The sequence below is a fragment of the Carcharhinus amblyrhynchos genome, chromosome 30 (genome assembly GCF_965287045.1).
Source record: "Carcharhinus amblyrhynchos chromosome 30, sCarAmb.v2.hapA, whole genome shotgun sequence".
Lineage (NCBI taxonomy): Eukaryota > Metazoa > Chordata > Chondrichthyes > Carcharhiniformes > Carcharhinidae > Carcharhinus > Carcharhinus amblyrhynchos.
Genome location: NC_137353.1, coordinates 23549864 through 23567302, shown reverse-complemented (window position 1 = coordinate 23567302; position 17439 = coordinate 23549864). Strand labels below are relative to the sequence as shown.

At 46.6% G+C, this 17439-nt stretch overlaps 1 protein-coding gene across 5 annotated transcripts in view; it reads left to right on the top strand.

Moving 5' to 3' along the window:
- The window catches only part of kazna (kazrin, periplakin interacting protein a), a 610507-nt gene that overhangs the window by 490539 nt on the left and 102529 nt on the right, over positions 1-17439 (top strand). For 4 of the 5 annotated variants that reach the window (XM_080214942.1, XM_080214944.1, XM_080214946.1 and 1 more), the window contains one exon: positions 2943-3026. The exons of the other annotated variant lie outside the window; for it this stretch is intronic. In XM_080214942.1, coding sequence (XP_080071068.1) covers positions 2943-3026 — 84 coding nt within the window. The remainder of the gene's footprint in view (positions 1-2942; positions 3027-17439) is intronic. 5 annotated transcript variants of the gene reach the window in all.

The window sequence follows — 17439 nt, the reverse complement described above, 5'->3', positions numbered from 1 at the left end:
CGGATATATCTGCTGCGAATGGTGCTGTCCCAATTCCTTCCTGTTAACCTCAAGCTGGCAAAGGTTTAGTTACAGGAAATAAACATAGAGTTCCCCGCAGAATCAGACAGCGATGATCACCAAATAGATGGCGATGCTGAGCTCTTTAAGGAGATGGATATAAAATTGGAAAGGGGAGGAGAGGACTCCTTGTTTAAACTTTATTCATTAGTGTCACAAGTAAGGCTTACATTAACACTGCAATGAAGTTACTGTGAAAAGCCCCTAGTCGCCACAGTCCAGCGCCTGTTCGGGTACACTAAGGGAGAATTTAGCATGGCCAATGCACCTACTAACCAGCACATCCTTCAGACTGTGGGAGGAAACGGGAGCACTGGGAGAAAACCCATACAGACACAGGGAGAACATCCAAACTCGACACAGACAGTCACCCAAGCCGAGAATTGAATCTGGGTCCCTGGCGCTGTGAAGCAGCAGTGCTAACTCCTGTGCCATTGTGAACATAAGAACATAAGAAATAGGAGCAGGAGTAGGCCATCTAGCCCTTCGAGCCTGCCCCGCCATTCAATAAGATCATAGTTGATCTAAAGTGGATCAGTTCCACTTTCCCGCTTTCTCCCCATAACCCTTAATTCCCCTGTCTATCAGAAATCTATCTACCCGTGACTTAAATATATTCAACAAGGTAGCCTCCACCACTTCAATGGGTAGAGAATTGTGCCGCCACACATTGGTTCTCGTCTTCACCTCTTTATAGAAGGGGCTGGAGAGGGAACCCCTTTGCAAAACGACCCTGATAAAGAAATTGAGAACAGGTTTACAATTCTCCTTCACAATCCAGCAACTACCGCCCCCCGCCCCCCCCCAACCTTTCACCTCCTGATTGCCTATTGGATGATCATAGGACTGACCTCACTGTTCAGTTTTTCACAATAATAATTTTCTCATTTAAAAAAAAAGGACATTGCGAATGATGCTGCACAGAAGGAGGCCATTCAGCCCGCTGCCCCTGTGTCAACTCCTTGGTATGGAGCTAGCCCACTGGTCCCACTCTCCTACTCTTTCCTCAAATACTCTCAAGCTTTCCCTTGATCCAGTTCCCATATTTGAGAGTTACCATTGGATGAGCTTTCTGCAGAGACCGGCTGCCTATGCAGTTCACGAGCTAGAAAAGGAGAGAAAGGGGAGAGGCGTAAACTGTAGAGCAGACAGTAACCTGGAGCACGATGGTGCTGTTCGCACTGATATATACAAAACAGGTTTCAATGTATAGCAGGTAGAATGTGTTGGAAAGTGTGTCATCACTGTGCATTGTGCATCAAGAGTTTGTTTTGTGTATTTTTGGCTGGCAAGGCCAGCATTTATTCCCCATCCCTAATTACCTTTGAACTACCTTTTCTTGAAGCACTGGAATCTGTGTAGGCCCATCCACAGTGTTATTAGGATAAGACGTTGTAGGATTTTGACCCAGAGACAGTGAACGATGACACTGTTCCAAGTCGGAACATTGTGTGACTTGGAGGAGAAAATGCATTTTGTGGCTCGTGGTTTTTCCATCCGTCTGTTGTCCTTGTAGGTAGCAGAGGTGGTGGGTTTGGAAAATGCAGTTGAAGGAAGTTTCATGGTCAGCTGCACGGTACCTGGTAGATGGTGGATACTGCCACTGTGCACTGATAGGTAGAGGGGGTGAGTGGTTAAGGCAGTGGGTCGGTACTGCGCTGGCTCTGGGATACACACTGCTATGAAGTGTGAAGGTGTCATGTGAGGAGGTAGGCCCAAAGCTCTGTAAACAGATAACCCACTGGATCGAGCTGTGCATTGGTTCTCTGCAACCTCTTCCTATTGGATCTGTGTCAGTGTGGAAGGCCTATGGTCCCTCGGGAAGTTCTAATGTCTTGATCTGTGAAGCATTGCTCCCTTGCAAGAAGTCCTGAGATCCCAGGCAAGCGGCTCACTTTAAAGAGGGCCAGCTGTGAAGGTGCGATATGAATTGTGATCAGTTGCTCGGCACGTACTAACGCAACTCCCGAATGCTGTACTAAGGTTATATGGAAATAACACGTTGCCAGGAGGTGAGGGCTGAGTCCTTCTTCCCAGGGGGGCTTTTACGACAATTGTTGACAATTCTCACTATTGCTGAGGCCTAGCTTTCAATTCCAGGTTTAGCACGAGGGGAGTTTACTGTGCAGCGCAGTTTGTGACCCCGGTGGTGCAGCAGGTGCCTTGTCTCCCCGTGGAGACGGGGCCAGCATTTTGTACAATTGGGTGTCAGTGTCCAGACATCCCTTACTGAGCGTTTTCAGCAGGTTTATGTTGACATTAACAGTAAAGCAGCGCAGGTATGCTGAGTATTCACCTGTTAAAACTGGTTTCCAGGTCTAGGCAGCCCCAATGCCTAGACTGCAGCCTGAGCCACACTGCTGCTCGGATAGATAGGCTTTGACTTCAGTTCCAGATTTGTTCCTTCCACACAGCTGCATCGGTGGTTCAGATCGGCACTTCAGTAAGACCTGGCTAACGGACAGAGGCAAAAGCTCCTTCTGGAGATTAGAGGTCCCTTCACCTGGGCTGCAGGAAGTTCAGGAATTTCACCACTCCATTCTGCTGCTAAGACTTGCTAATATTTGCAGGCCGCACCCATGTCCTCTGTTACATCCCTTTCCAGTGCATGCTCTTGATTATTTTCACCTCCTTCTCTTGTGTCTAAAATGGTTTTCGTGACACGCTGACTTCCATCTTCCCTTTTATTCTTTTCTTCCTTTGCTTCATTTTGGTCCTCAGCTTGTACCCACCTCCTGGAATATATGTTGCCCTCCTGGTCCAACTCCGCCACCTACTGGTAAGGCAGGAATTAGCCTGCAAGAAACTGAGGGCAGGTCAGGTCAAAAGTCGTGTAGGGCAGAACACAGTAGGTCATTCTATTTGACATGCTATCTCCCCAGATAATGAACCGTATGGGCCAGAAAATGGAATATCGCATTTTCGATCGTTCAGCTGAGAAGGAGCCCTTTCCTCGGGTGCTGGCGGTAAGACGTGCACTGAGAAAATATATCACGCACTATGTGTATTTAAATGGTGTTCTGTTGTACAGTTGGCACCAATCGATCACCTAAGGCCACTTTAACTCTGGCATAGCTCTTGAGCTGGTGCGCACGTTTGTATCCTGTTACTAACCCCCTGGCTGACATCAAGATTTCCTGCACAGCGCACGCTGCTCTGGGGTGGGTTTTGCGTAGCGGGAGTGTGTGGTAGGGCTAATGCCTCATCAGTTGAACCTTCCCCACCCTTGTTTCCCTGCTCTCCTCTCCCAACTCTGGGCAGCTGTGCATTTCCTCTTGCCCCCTCACTCCGCTAAAGGCAGTGCTGCAGTCCTACAGCAATCATTCTCCGCACTGTCAGAGCTCCCTTCACACACTCCTCACTCTACTTCCAGAATCCTGGCACACTGTCCCTAACTGCACTGTGGATGTATCTACACCTCTTTGACTGCAGTGGATCACCAGCACCTTCTCAAGCACAGCCAGAGATGGGCAATGAATTCTGGCCTTGCCAGCAATGAATGTCCACATCACATCCAGTAAAATTAATTTTTAAAGTCACCTTAAAAGCTGTCTATAAAAAGACGTCTCAGTATCTGTCCTCAGAGCTTTGCGTAATCTTGTGTACCATCTGTGGGATATTTCAGTGCTGGCTGTTCTGGGGATTGTGGTGTGCGTGAATTTGTACAGAGCACCTCTGCTTCTCTGCAGATGGCCTTTAATTACCTCTGTAAGAATTACACAATGATTGTATCTGTAAAAGAACAAGTGCTATACCCTACAATACCACTCAGCCGGGATAATCAATTGTCAGCAGAGTATTTATCTATGATGGGTGTCACAATTAATCCTAATTCTGGATTCAGGCATTCTTCCCTCTCCTGTCCTGACACACACGGTTGCACACACAAATACTGCACACATAGGCACCCCGCACACATGAAACACCGTGCATTTACACGTGAACACAACACAACCCACACCTGCGCACATGACACACCCTTTGCACTGATGCACAAGACTGACCCTGTGCACATGCGCATCATACCCCAGTGCACACAAGATATACCACCCCCCCCCCCGTTTGCGACACACCAACCTGCGCTTGCGACACGCCAACCTGCGCAAGCAGCACACCAACCTGCGCTCGTGACACACCAACCTGCGCAAGCAGCACACCAACCTGCGCACGCGACACACCAACCTGCGCACGCGACACACCAACATGCGCACGCGACACACCAACCTGCGCAAGCGACACACCAACCTGCGCACGCTTGCAAGTGGCACACCCTGTGCATGTGTACATCCTGCATGCACGCATGCCCACCCTGTGGACTGGCACAGCACACACCCCTACACACATGTTCATGTCACACTCCTGCACGTGCCTGCTGCAAGCTGCCCACACATGCCTGCACCTTGCTGGCCCCAGCACCCAACACGCCATGGGCCCACCTGTCCTGCAAAGATTTTTAGAATCCTCCAAAGTCGCCACAGGATGCAGCCATGGTCTCTATATAACCCCTCACTGCTGCACTGAAGTCCAGGAACAGTGATTGAACTCACAGCCTTCCGACTTTGGGAGTGGATCAGGGTCCTGCCTTTCGTGGTTGCAAATGGCAGACCACGTGAGGGAGAACGAAACGGAGGGTGGGGGGAATATCAAAACCCATTAGAGAAGGGAGCTCACCTGCAAGTATTGCCGGCTGCTGAATGTTTGAGGGATGCGACCCGTCAGAATCAGGTGCTGGTGGATTAGCTGCCACTCTCATTGCTCCCGTCTGCCCCTTTTTCATATCATCTGTTTCATGTCGCTCACTCTCTCAGAACCTTGCACTCAGTTTGTCAGTGAAATTCCCAACCCAGTGGCGACGGGGACCTTGCCTCATATTTGTTACGCCTGCCTCATCTTCCCCTTTATTCCCTTTTTCAAATACTGTCATTATCTCTCACATTTACCCTCTCACCTTCGCCTCCACCCCACCATGCCATCAAACACCTCTTTGGTGGTTGAACCTCCAGAACAACCATGTTTTGACAACCCTTTGCCTTGTGATACATTAGGACCGAGCATGGCCTCCTGGAGTTACCTCCATTCCCTAACGGGGGCCAAGGGGGAGAATTTTCCAGACTCCTCAGTGCTTTGCCCCCCCACCCTTTCTGTTTTGTCTCCCTCTCCCAAGAGTTATCAGGTGGCGAGAATGGTGTTTGAGGTTAACAAACAGGCTGAGCGTTTTTAGATGTTCTTCATTCACCCTTCATGTAGGTGAATCTATCGATTAAAGCATGCCTGGGTTGATTGATTAGTTTTCAGTCGCTCACTCAACAACACCCAACCGAGATGCTTAACTTAATTCTGTTTTGTTCCAGGGAGAGTTGTGGATTGTATAAATGTGTTAGTTTAGACACCTGTCCTTGCTAATACTCGAACTCTCAGAGAAAAAGGACGCAGTTTAACCAACCAATATTGAGCTCCCACAGATCCTAGCCCAGTGACACATTTCTTCCCCCACCCCCAATCAGTACTTCATCATGGGGTTGGGGCAGGGGAGGGGCGCAGTTATAAATGCCACGAAACACCCCCTTTAAGCACTGGGTGATTTTCACAGTACACATAAGCTGAAAACGTTACTCAGCCACTGTTAAGTGAAAATCGCAGTGACATCTGTAAAATGGTTTTGATACACGATCGGAAAGGAGTTAAAAACACTGTGCAAGTGTCCTGAAATGTTCATTGCCCTGAAGGGAGGATCCCTTGGCCACGCCTGGTGTCAGATAGCAAGTCACTCATTAACCCACACACAAAGTGAACCTCTTGTTAACATCGACGTAAAACATCCACACAGCAGACAGCTGAGCATCAGCCTGAAGCGACGCTCTGACGTACCTCTTACCTGTCACTCTGACACTCAGATGTGCCCAACTACAACGACCAGATACATCCCACATCATCACAACTCACTGCATTCTGTCTAAGGTTCCTTCTTTCCTCACCATTTCATCTTTCATTCTACCCCCTGCCCCATGTTTCTCTCCCCTTTGTCCTCCCACATTGTACACAATACCTTTCTCCTTTGGCTATCTGGAGATGGATGGCAGTGCCACTAGGTAAATCTGCTTGCTTGTGTCTCGAGTCCTTCTGGCTTTCATCAACAATTACATACAAACACATGAACGAGGAGTGGCAGTAGGCCATTTGGCCCCTGGAGCCTGCTCCACCATTCAGTACAATCATGGCTGAGTTGGTTGTGGCCTGAAGCCCCTTTCCACCCACCCCCTGCTATCCCTTCACTCCTTTGGCCAAGAATCCATCTATCTCTGCGTTAAAAATATTCAGTGACCCTGCCTGCCTCCACCGCTCTCTGGGGAAGAGAGTTCCAAAGATTCGCAACCCCAAGAGAAAGAAATTCCTTCTTGTGTTTCCAAATTTTTGTCCCCCTAGTTCTAGTTTCTCACACAGAAGGGAAACATCCCCTCAGCATTCACTCCATGAGGTCCCCTCGGGATCTTTTGCACATATCAATAAGGTCACCATCCTCTCGTTCTTCTGAACTCCAGTAGACAAGGCCCAACCTGTCCGATCTTTCCTTGCTAGATAACCCCTCAACCCCACCATCTCAGGAATCAAACAAATTAATTTTCTCTGAGCTACTTCCAAAACATTCATGTCCTTTCTTAAATAAGGAGAACAAAAGTGTCCACGGTACCCTTGATGTTGTCCCATCAACTCGAGCAAAACATCCCAGCTTTTACAATAAAGACAGAAAATGTTGGAAAATCTCAGCAGGTCTGGCAGCATCTGTGTTCAGAAATAAAACTAATAGAATCATAGAATAATAAAGTGCAGAAGGAGGCCATTTGGCCCATCGAGCCTGCACTGACCACAATCCCACCCATGCCCTATCCCCATAACCCCATGCATTTACTCTAGCTAGTCGCTGTGACACTAAGGGGCAATTTAGCATGGCCAATCCACCTAAACCGCACATCTTTCGAGTCAATGTGATTATTCTTCAGAGCTCTCTGCATAGATGCTGCCAGACCTGCTGAGTTATTCCAACATTTTCTGTTTTTTGTTTCAGATTTCCAGCGCATTTTGTTTTCATCCCTACTTTTATATTCCATTTTCCTTTGCAAAAAAACCCAACATTCCATCTGTCTCCCTAATCATCTTGCTGCACTTGCGTATTAACCTTCTGTGATTCCTGTACCAGGCCGCCCGGACCCCTCTGCCCCACAGGGTCCTGCAATCTCTCCCTATTTAAATAATTTGCTGCCTTTCTATTCACCCTGTCAAAGTGGACAAGTTCACGCTTTCCCATGTTACACTCCAACTGCCAATTATTTGTCCACTCACTCACCCCATGGATGTCCCTTTGTAGACTCCTTCACAACTTACTCTCCCATCTATCTTCGTATTTGGTAAGGGGGGAAAACCAAAAATAATATTTCCAAGTGTGCTGACAACGCGAAACTTGGTGGGAATGTGAGTGGTGAGGAGGACGTTAAGAGACTTCAAGGTGTTTTAGACAAGTTAAGCGAGTATGGCCGATGCAGTACAATGGGGAGGTTATCCACCTCGGACAGAACAACGGGTGGCAGAGAATTGTTTCAGCAGTGATAGATTTGGGAAATGTCAACATACAAAGGGCACGGTTCTCTTTGGTACACCAGCCACTGAAAGGAAACACGCAGTGCAACAAGCAGTTAGGAAGGTAAATGATAGTTGGCTTTCATTGCAAGAGGATTTGAATACAGGAGGATGCTTACTGCAGCTGCACAGGGCCTTGGTGCCACCACATCGAGAGTATTGTGTGCATTTTTGGTCTCCTCTACTAATAAAAGATATATTTGCTGTAGAGAGGATGCAGCAAAGTTTCACCAGACTGACACCTGGGATGGCAGGATTGACATTGCAGGAGAGTTTGGGGCGACTGGTCCTGTATTCAGGGGATCTAATTGAAACGTATAAAATTCTGACAGGGCTGGACAGACTGGATGTTTCTTCTGGCTGGGGCTCTGGAACGAGGGATCATAGTCCCAGGATATAAGGTTAAGTCATTTAGGACTGAGATAAGGAGAAACTTAGAGAGAATTCCATAGAATTCTCTCCCACAGAAGGCCAAGTCACTGAATATATTTAAGAAGGGAATAGATAAGTTTCTAAATATGGGATATGGGGAGAGTGCGGGAATGTGGTGTTGAGATAGATGGTCAGCCATGAACATATTGAATGGTGGAGCAAGCTCAAAGGGCCAAATGGCCTATTTCTGCTCCTATTTTCTATGTTTCTATGTATCATCAGCAGATTCCATCCTTCATCCAAGTCATTGATATAAACTGTAAGTAGTTGAGGCCCCAGTGGCACTCCCCTCATCACATCTTGCCAACCTGAAAATGACCCATTTATGCCTACTCTGTTTCCTGTTAGCTAATCAATTTTCGATCCAATTTACATCACAAGCTCCTATTTCAACCCCCCTGTACCATGAGCTCCTACTTTGCATAGTAACCTTTGATAATACGTTCCAGCATTTTGCCTGTGACAGATAAAAACATAAGAATTAGGAGTAGGAGTAGGCCATCTGGCCCCTCGAGCCTAATCCGCCATTTAATAAGATCATGGTTGATCTTTTCGTGGACTCAGCTCCACTTACCCACCCGCTCACCATAACCCTTAATTTCTTTACTGTTAAAAAATTTATCTATCCTTGTCTTAAAAACATTTAATGAGGTAGCCTCAACTGCTTCACTGGGCAGGGAATTCCACAGATTCACAACCCTTTGTGTGAAGAAATTCCTCCTCAACTTGGTCCTAAATCTGCTTCTCCTTATTTTGAGGCTATGCCACCTGCCAGTGAAAACAGCTTCCCTGTTTCTATCTTATCTATTCCCTTCATAATCTTATATGTTTCCATAAGATCTTCCCTCATTCTTCTGAATTCCAATGAGTATAGCCCCAGTCTACTCAATCTGTCCTCATAAGCCAACCCTCTCAACTCTGGAATCAACCTAGTGAATCTCCTCTGCACCCCCTCCAAAGCCAGTATATCCTTTCTCAAGCAAGGAGACCAAAACTGTACGCAATACTTCAGGTGTGGCCTCACTAGCACCTTTATACAGCTGCAACATAACCTCGCTATTTTTAAACTCCATCCCTGTAGCAATAAAGGACAAAATTCCATTTGCCTTCTTAATTACCTACTGCTCCTGCAAAACACCTCTTTGAGATTCCTGCACAAGGATACTCAGGTCCCTCTGCACAGCATATGCTGCAATTTTTTTACCATTTAAATAATAGTCCATTTTGTTCCTACCAAAATGGATGACCTCACATTCACCAACATTGAACTCCATCTGCCAGACCCTTGCCCACTCACTTAGACTGTCTGTATCCCTTTGCAGACTTTCAACGTGAAACTTAAATGGCCAGTGGTTTCCTGCTTTCTGTCTCCCTCATTTCTTGGATAGACGAGTCACATTTCTTATTCCCCAATCTGATGGAACTTTTTCAGAATCTGCGGAATTTTGGAAAATTAAAACCAGTGCATCCACTTTCTCAGCAACCACTTCTTTTAAGATCCGAGGATGAAGCCCATCAGGATCTGGGGACTTCTCGGCTTTTATTTCTAATAATTTTCTCAATACCTTTTCCTGATGATGATAATTGTTTTTTAATTCCTCCCTTCCTTTCATCCCCAAATTCACAGTTTTTCCTGGGATGTTATTTGGATTCTCTGCAGAATGATCAGTAAAGTATCTATTCAGTTTGTCTGCCGTTTCCTTATTTTCAATTATTAATTCTCCATTTTCATTCTGTAGAGAACTAGTTCACTTTACTTACTCTTTAATACTATTGGAGACTTCTACTGTCTGTTTTAATACTTCTAGCTAGCCTTCTCTCATACTCTATTTTTCTCCCTCCTTATTAGTCTTGTAGTCATTCTTTGGTGTTATTTATATTCTGTTCAAACTTCTGATCTGCCACTCATCTCTGTGGAATTATGCATTTTTTGCTTTTAATTTGATATCATCATTAACTTTTTTAGTGAGCCACAGATGGTGTGTCCTTTCCTTCGAGTCTTTCTTTCTCACGAGAATGTATCTTTTTCTGAATATTCTGAAATTATTCCTTTAATGTCTGTCACTGCATCTCTACTGACCTATCCCTTAACCTAATTTCCCAATTCACTTTAGCCAGGTCTGTTTTCATGCCTTATAATCGCCCTTATTTAAGTTTGAAATACTAGTCATAGATCTATTCCTCTCTTCCTCATTCAGTCATATTATGACCACTGTTATCTATAGGGAGGGGACAGCGGAGTCATTAATTAATCCTGTTATAGTGCACATTCCGAGATCAGGTATAGCCTGCCCGTTGGTGCAAAGACATACTGTTCCAAGAAACTGTTCCAAAAGCACTCTATGTACTCATTTCCCAGTCTATCTTTGGCAGTCTGATTTGTCCAATGTACATGTAAGTTAAAATCACCCATAATTATTGCCTTTCCTTTATCACAGCTCCCATTATTCCTTCCTGTATATCCCACCTTACAGCATGGGGTCTCTAATCCCAGTGGTGCAGAAAGAGGCCATTTGACCCATCATGCCTGCATTGACAACAAGCCCACCCAGGCCCCATCCCCATAACCTCACATATTTACCCTACTAATCCCCTAACGCTAAAAGGCAATTTAGCATGGCCAATCAATCTAAAGTTTTAAAGTTTATTTATTAATGTCACAAGTAGGTGTACATTAACACTGCAGTGAAGTTACTGTGAAAATTCCCTAGTCGTCACACTCCATAGCCTGTTCGGGTACACAGGGAAAATTTTGCATGATTGATGCGCCTAACCAGCACATCTTTCGGACTGTGAGTAGAAACCGGACCACCTGGATGAAACTCATACAGATACGGGGAAAAGGTGCAAACTCCACACAGACAGTCACCTGAGGCCAGAATTGAACCCGAGTCCTTGGCACTGTGAGGCAGCAGTGTTATCTACTGTGCCACCATATAAACCACCGCCACAAGTTACTTCTTACTTTACTATTTCTCACCTCTGCACAAACTGATCCGGCATTTTAATCTCCAGGACTAAGGTCATCTCTCTCTTTTGGCCAATGTCGTCCTTAATAACAGCACTAATCCTTCACCTTTCCTAGCTTCCCGGCCTTCTTACATATCATGTATTGCTGAACATTCTGGTCCCAGTTTTTGTCCTCCTGTGGCTATGTCTCTGTAATGGCTATCAGATCATATATATTTATTGGCATCTGTGCTGTCAATTCATCTGTGTTGATACAAGTGCTATGTGCATTCAGGTACAGAGCCTTTAGTTCTGTCTTTTTGCTATTTTGTCTTTTCTGCTGATGCACTCATAGGTTTCTACACTCTGTCCTTTTCTGCCACACTCTAATCACCATCTCTCTTACTGCTACCCTGCTCTCCTGCTTTGTCCTCTCTACTTAATGTATCACATCTTCCCAGATTTGATCCCCTGCCTCCACTATTTAGTTTAAAGCTCTCTCTACCATTCGCATTATGTGACTCACCAGAACAGGAGTCCCAGCACTGTTCAAGTGAAGACCATCCCAACAGTACAGCTTCCACTTCCCCAGTACTGATGCCAATGACCTATGAATCGTAGCCCGTTTCTCCCACACCCATCTGATTAAGCCACGCATTTAACTCTAATCATGTTCACCCTATACTAACTTGCTTGTAGCTCAGGTAGTAATTCGGAGATTATTGCCTTTGAGGGCCACCTTTTCACCTGCTCTTAATAGGACATCAAGTTGGGAACTCACTGAATAGGGAATAAAGGACTCAAAATCTAAATCTAGATTTGTGCATTTTTCACAGACTGCTTTTGATACATTGGACAGAATTTTCCTGTCCCATCTGCCACGGGAATCGTAGTGGGTGGGACGTGGACCATGCAAATGTCCTTTGATGTTGGGTGGGGTTTTCTGGCTTTGGGTCAAGCATGGCTGGAAAATCCTGCCCATTGAGTCCCTCAACTTTATGGAGCCTGAGGTAGCCAATGCAACCCAAAATCCATACATCACCTTGGTACTACCAGCATTCACCAAAACACAAAGCACTTTTAATAAAAAAGACTGCAGCTTGAAGCTCCTTTTCTGTTCTTTGCTATCCCATCTTCCTAGGAAGGTTGGTTGATACATGTATATTTCTGTCCTGTCACAAACGGTATCTTCGTTTCATCCCTCATCAGAAGGTTTTGTAAATGACGCCTCCATTACCCAGCTCAAATTTCCAATGCTACTTCCACCACGCCAGCAAGGGCTTCTGTCTGCCACCTAGCAATATACCCTGAATCCTCATGAGGATTTGAGACATGAGAATCATTAGACCATTTTATGCAGTATAACGTCCAATCGTCTAACAGGAATATCTAATTACTTGGTAGGACATTCCTTGAGTCATGCAGGAAAAGAGATATGCTGTTGAATCTTTCCACCTTCTACTCATCAGAACAAGCACAAGGGGAATGATCCTCCTATCCCACTGCACTAACTTTTTAGTGCAGTGGGCTGGGAGAATCTCGCAGCGGCCAATGTGTGGGATTCGGGCATGCGTTCCCGCTCCAATAGTGTCTTCCCACAGCATCTGCTCCATGCCAGAAATTGGCGGGGAGGCATCAGACTCAAACCGTGGGTGGCTCGTTGGTCCAGGGGTATGATTCTTGCTTAGGGCGCTAGCATTAAAATGTGAGAGGTCCCGGGTTCAAATCCTGACGAGCCAGTAACTTTCCAGATACGACCGAAGAAGATCCATCATTAACATTGTTATTTTCATATATTTAAAATGCAATTAGCGGCCTGGGACTGAAGCCTCCAGGCCCACTACCTGTCCACCCCACCACCAATCCCCCCACCCACCCCCTTGGCCAGGAGTGGTTCACTGCAGCGGGGTTTACAATCGCTCCCCGCTAATGGGGAATTAGCAGCCCGACCCCGCTGCAGTGTAGTGGGGAGCAATCGGGGCTCCGCAGAGGGTCAGGCAGCGGGTGAGGTGCCCCTAGGCATTGGCACCCTGGCAGTGACAGCCTGTGCCCCTGGCAAGGAGCAAAGTGTCCATGCTCAGGGGGCACTTTGGCATGGGCATTGGTACTTTGCCCCTTGGGCAGGGCCTATGGGGTGGGGCCTGATGGGGGTGATCAGTTGGGAGGATCTGCTGCCCCTCTGCAGGCAAGATCAGTAGGGGAAGGTGGGAGCTGGGGGGGAGAAGAGGGGGGGGTCAACCTGCTGGGGTAATCAGCACTGTAGAGTGGGGTGGGGTCGAGACTGTGGGTGGGGGTGAATTGGGGGGGGGAGGCTGGAGATTGGGGCAGGCAGGGAATGACTGGGGAGGGGGGCAGCGATCGGGCCATGGTGTTGGGGGGGGGGGGGCGCCGAGGGTCAGTGCTTTAGGGGTCAAAGAGCTGGCCAGCAATCGGGAGGCTGGCTGGCGAAACCACTGCGCATATGCCAATCTCAGTGCTGACAGATCAACACATGCGCAGTGGCTGCTGAGCACTGATTTCAGCCTGTCCAGCAGAAAAACCCCCTGGTTTTTAATGATATTCATGCTAGTGACCTCTGCAGTGCAGAATGTGGGAGATTCTTCTCTGAATTCCCACTGAAAATACCAGCGACAATTATTCCAATTTTCACACAAATTCGACACTTCAAATTTTTTGGGGAGAATTCCAGCCAAGAATACCAAAGTTCAAAGGGAATAACAATTTATACTGCACGAGAAAAGAGTGTTGCTCGATTGGCAAGTCGACTTATGCTATATATGTAGCAAGCAAGAGGAACATGTCCAGGCATTTCACTTTTTTTTGAATTAAACCGAAACATGGAGGACAGTAGTTCTCTGGTGCATTCTCCATGACAACACCTTGACCTATCAGAGTCAACTTGCCAACCAATCGGCACCTTTTCCTCCTGCAGCATAAATTGCTCCTCCCTTTGAAATTTGGAATTCTTGCGTCTGTCCTGATGGGTGCAAAACAAAAAAACCTCCAACAACATGTATCTTTCTTCTGCAATAACAGGAATATATTGTAAAGAAGGAATCAGATGGTGCCTGGCATCACTCAGAATGTTGACACCAGTTCCCATTTCAATAATTATATTGTCAAGCCTTTTCACAAGGATTTCTAAAATATAATGAATCACTTATGATATTCTCTGCATGTGGTGTGGACTCCACAGGTCACTTTGGATGAGAAAAATCTGCTGGAACTTCCATTATCACCTATAATGGATTGCCCCCCCCCCCCCCCCCCCCCACCCCCGCCTCCCCAATGGGTAATTAGATAATTACAAATCCCCGAGTGGTTACATGTATGATATAACAAAGCTCTGCACACAGAAGTAACCGCTGTCTCTGCATTTTGAATAACAAAAGAAGCTATTTGCTGAGAGGTGGTGAACGGCGAACTGACTAAGCTGGGCTGTGAGGCAACATTTCCAGCATCGATCTGTCCCACACGATCTTTGATGGGTGATTGTAGTGTAGATAATGGAGGCTCCGGTATATACAGTCTGTCACTGGATATCCATCGGGCTGCATCTTGTAGTGGAGCAACGAGGAACAAGATGCAACTCCGAGAGAGAGAGAAAGCACAAACTGGAAAGGCAAGACTCCAATGAGACTCCGCGCCGAGGCACTCTGATTATCTGTCGTGATGCTGCACTGCTTGATACACTTGCTGGATTGTTTGGGGGGATTGAATGTTATAGATTTGGGTAATTCCCCTCCCACCACGACCAGTAAAAGACAGAGGTAGTAGACCTGCCTACCCACTGACTGGGGATCCCAACAGAGCTAGCCACGCCACCCAACCTTTTCAGATGCAGCCATGTGTAAATAACTGCTTACCTGCTATTTTTCTAGTTTTACAGCGATCTGGTGCTTAACCCACGCGGGCGGCCCAGTGCTAGATTTGAGTTTCAGGCCAGTTTGCAAAGTTTTAAAGTAAAGCTGATGACGTCCAAGGTGAACGTGAGAGTGTGTGTGTGTTGGGTATCGGCACCCTGTGGAGGAGGTACCGTTTCTTTAAGCACCCTCAACGTCCTGCATACCAATACTTCAAAGTGTGCTGCGGTGTTGGGCTGACAGTAACTAGGCAGGGCGAGGATCGGTACAAACTGATCAGTACAAACCAACGGTTCTGCCTACAAAACAGGAAATGCAAAGTCAACCACGCACATACACAAAATGGCTGCCAACCTCCCAGATGCTGTAGTGACGTTTAAATGTGGTGGTAGTCTAGTTTGCCTTCACCTCTGGCTTTTGGAGTCTGTGAAATGGTCAGTAATGTGGACTGGTCGGCGCTATGCAGCAGGCTGTGCGGATTTGGAGTGTTGAGAAAACGGGGGGGTGGGGGTGGGGGCAGGGGTACACTCCATCTCCTGCAGATTAATGCCTGCGGCCAGTGACCATCTCCCTTCAGTCCCCATTCTGCCAGCTAGAGTGCTCAATGGCTGGTGCTCAAGAGGTCCAGTACAATGATAGGCAAGGTGTGTGTCCCACTGGTTGGGAAAGAAGCCAAGAGCTTTTATGCATCAATCTTCAGCCCCTTCAAATGTGAAATCCCTGCTTCAAATATGACAAAATGCTTTCTTTATGTACATTTATATTTTCATTCTCTTTCTTTCTCTGGCCCATTGGTGATGTTCCCAAGGTGCTGCCTGCTCCATTGCAGATAATGCTTTGGATTTCTTTTTCAAGTGGCATTTAATCACTTTGAGTGGGAAGATTCAAAAACGCTTGCCTCTAATGGTTATAAAACAAAGCAGTGTCCAACTGTTGGCCGCTTAAAGGGACAACTCTGACCTGACTGCTTTCTTTACCCACTGCCTTGTGCTGAGTCTGGTCCGATTGACTTTACAATTTTCAGACAGTTTTATGAATTGTAAGTCAAGCAGACTTTTTTTTTATCCGTAGCAGAACTCGTCACAGGACCAGCCAACCAGAGAAATTACTCTTCGAGCTGAAAGTTGTCATTTTCTTTCCCCTCCCACTGTTCCCAGCTCTCCTTCTTAAAGATGCCGGGATGCAATTCCAAAAGTACCAGTCACCATCTAAATCCTTAGTCAAATATCCATGCCTGATGTGCCAACCTCATAGCCCAGGTCCTGCAGTTATTGAGTGATATCAGCACCAAGACCAAACTTAGGGGTGACATGGTGGCACAGTGGTTAGCATTGCTGCCTCATAGCGCCAGGGACCCGAGTTCAATACCAGCCTCGGGTCATTCTCTGTGTGGAGTTTGCACTTTCTCCCTGCGTCTACATGGGTTTCCTCCGGGTGCTCAGGTTTCCTCCCATAGTCCAAAGATGTGCAGATTAGGTGGATTGGCCATGCTAAATTGACCCTAGTATCAGGGGGATTGGCAGGGTAAATGTGTGGGGTTGCGGGAATAGGGCCTGGGTGGGATAGTGATTGGTACAGACTCAATGGGCCAAATGGCCTCCTTCTGTACTGTAGGGATTCTATGATCAAACTTGCCTTCACCAAACAGCCACGCACACGTTGGCTTTCCAGCTGGAAACCATTGGATAATGATCGGAAACAGGGGACTCTTTTCCACACCTCTCCCACTGAGGCCAGTCAGATTGGACAGGGGACCCATTGGGGTGTTGAAATAATTTCTATTCAACTTCCACCCTCCCGACGATTGTTTTTTCTTGCCAACAAGGCTTAGCTGACTAAGATGACCTGTCCAGCAGAGTTCTCTCTTGCTCTCCCATCGTAGAGTCATAGAGGTTTACAGCATAGTAACAGGCCCTTCGGCCCAACTTATCCATGCCACCCATATTTTTAAACCCTTCAGATAGTCCCAATTGCCAGCATTTGAACCAAATGCCTCCATATTCATCTTACGCATGTAACTATCTAAATGATTTTTAAAAGACAAAATTGTATCTGCCTCTACTACTACCTCTGGCAGCTTGCTCCAGAAACTCATCCATGAGTATTCTGGTTAGAGTTTACAACCCCATGAAATGTCCATCTTTCTCCACCCTGAATTCCCTGGGCAATAGGGAAACCTTACACTTTGCTTAACCCTCCTGGGGAAGCTGCCTCAGCTTGCAATGGTAACCATCAAATTGGATTGTCAACTTCAGACCTCAAATGGGAAGCCACATAAGTGTGATGCCAATGCTCTCCATTAGGCCCTCCAGCTACAGTACTGACATTTCAGAGCGATCGACTCCTGATCAGAGGTGGTATTGTGTGTTTTTTGTGAATGCATGCAGTCTTGCATGAGTTTCTCGGTAACTATAGGAGGTGTAAGGACCTTGCTGAATGACTTGGTTTGAAACACATTTAACCTTTATTGGTGATTGTGCTGTAGATGGAGTTGGGAGTCCTG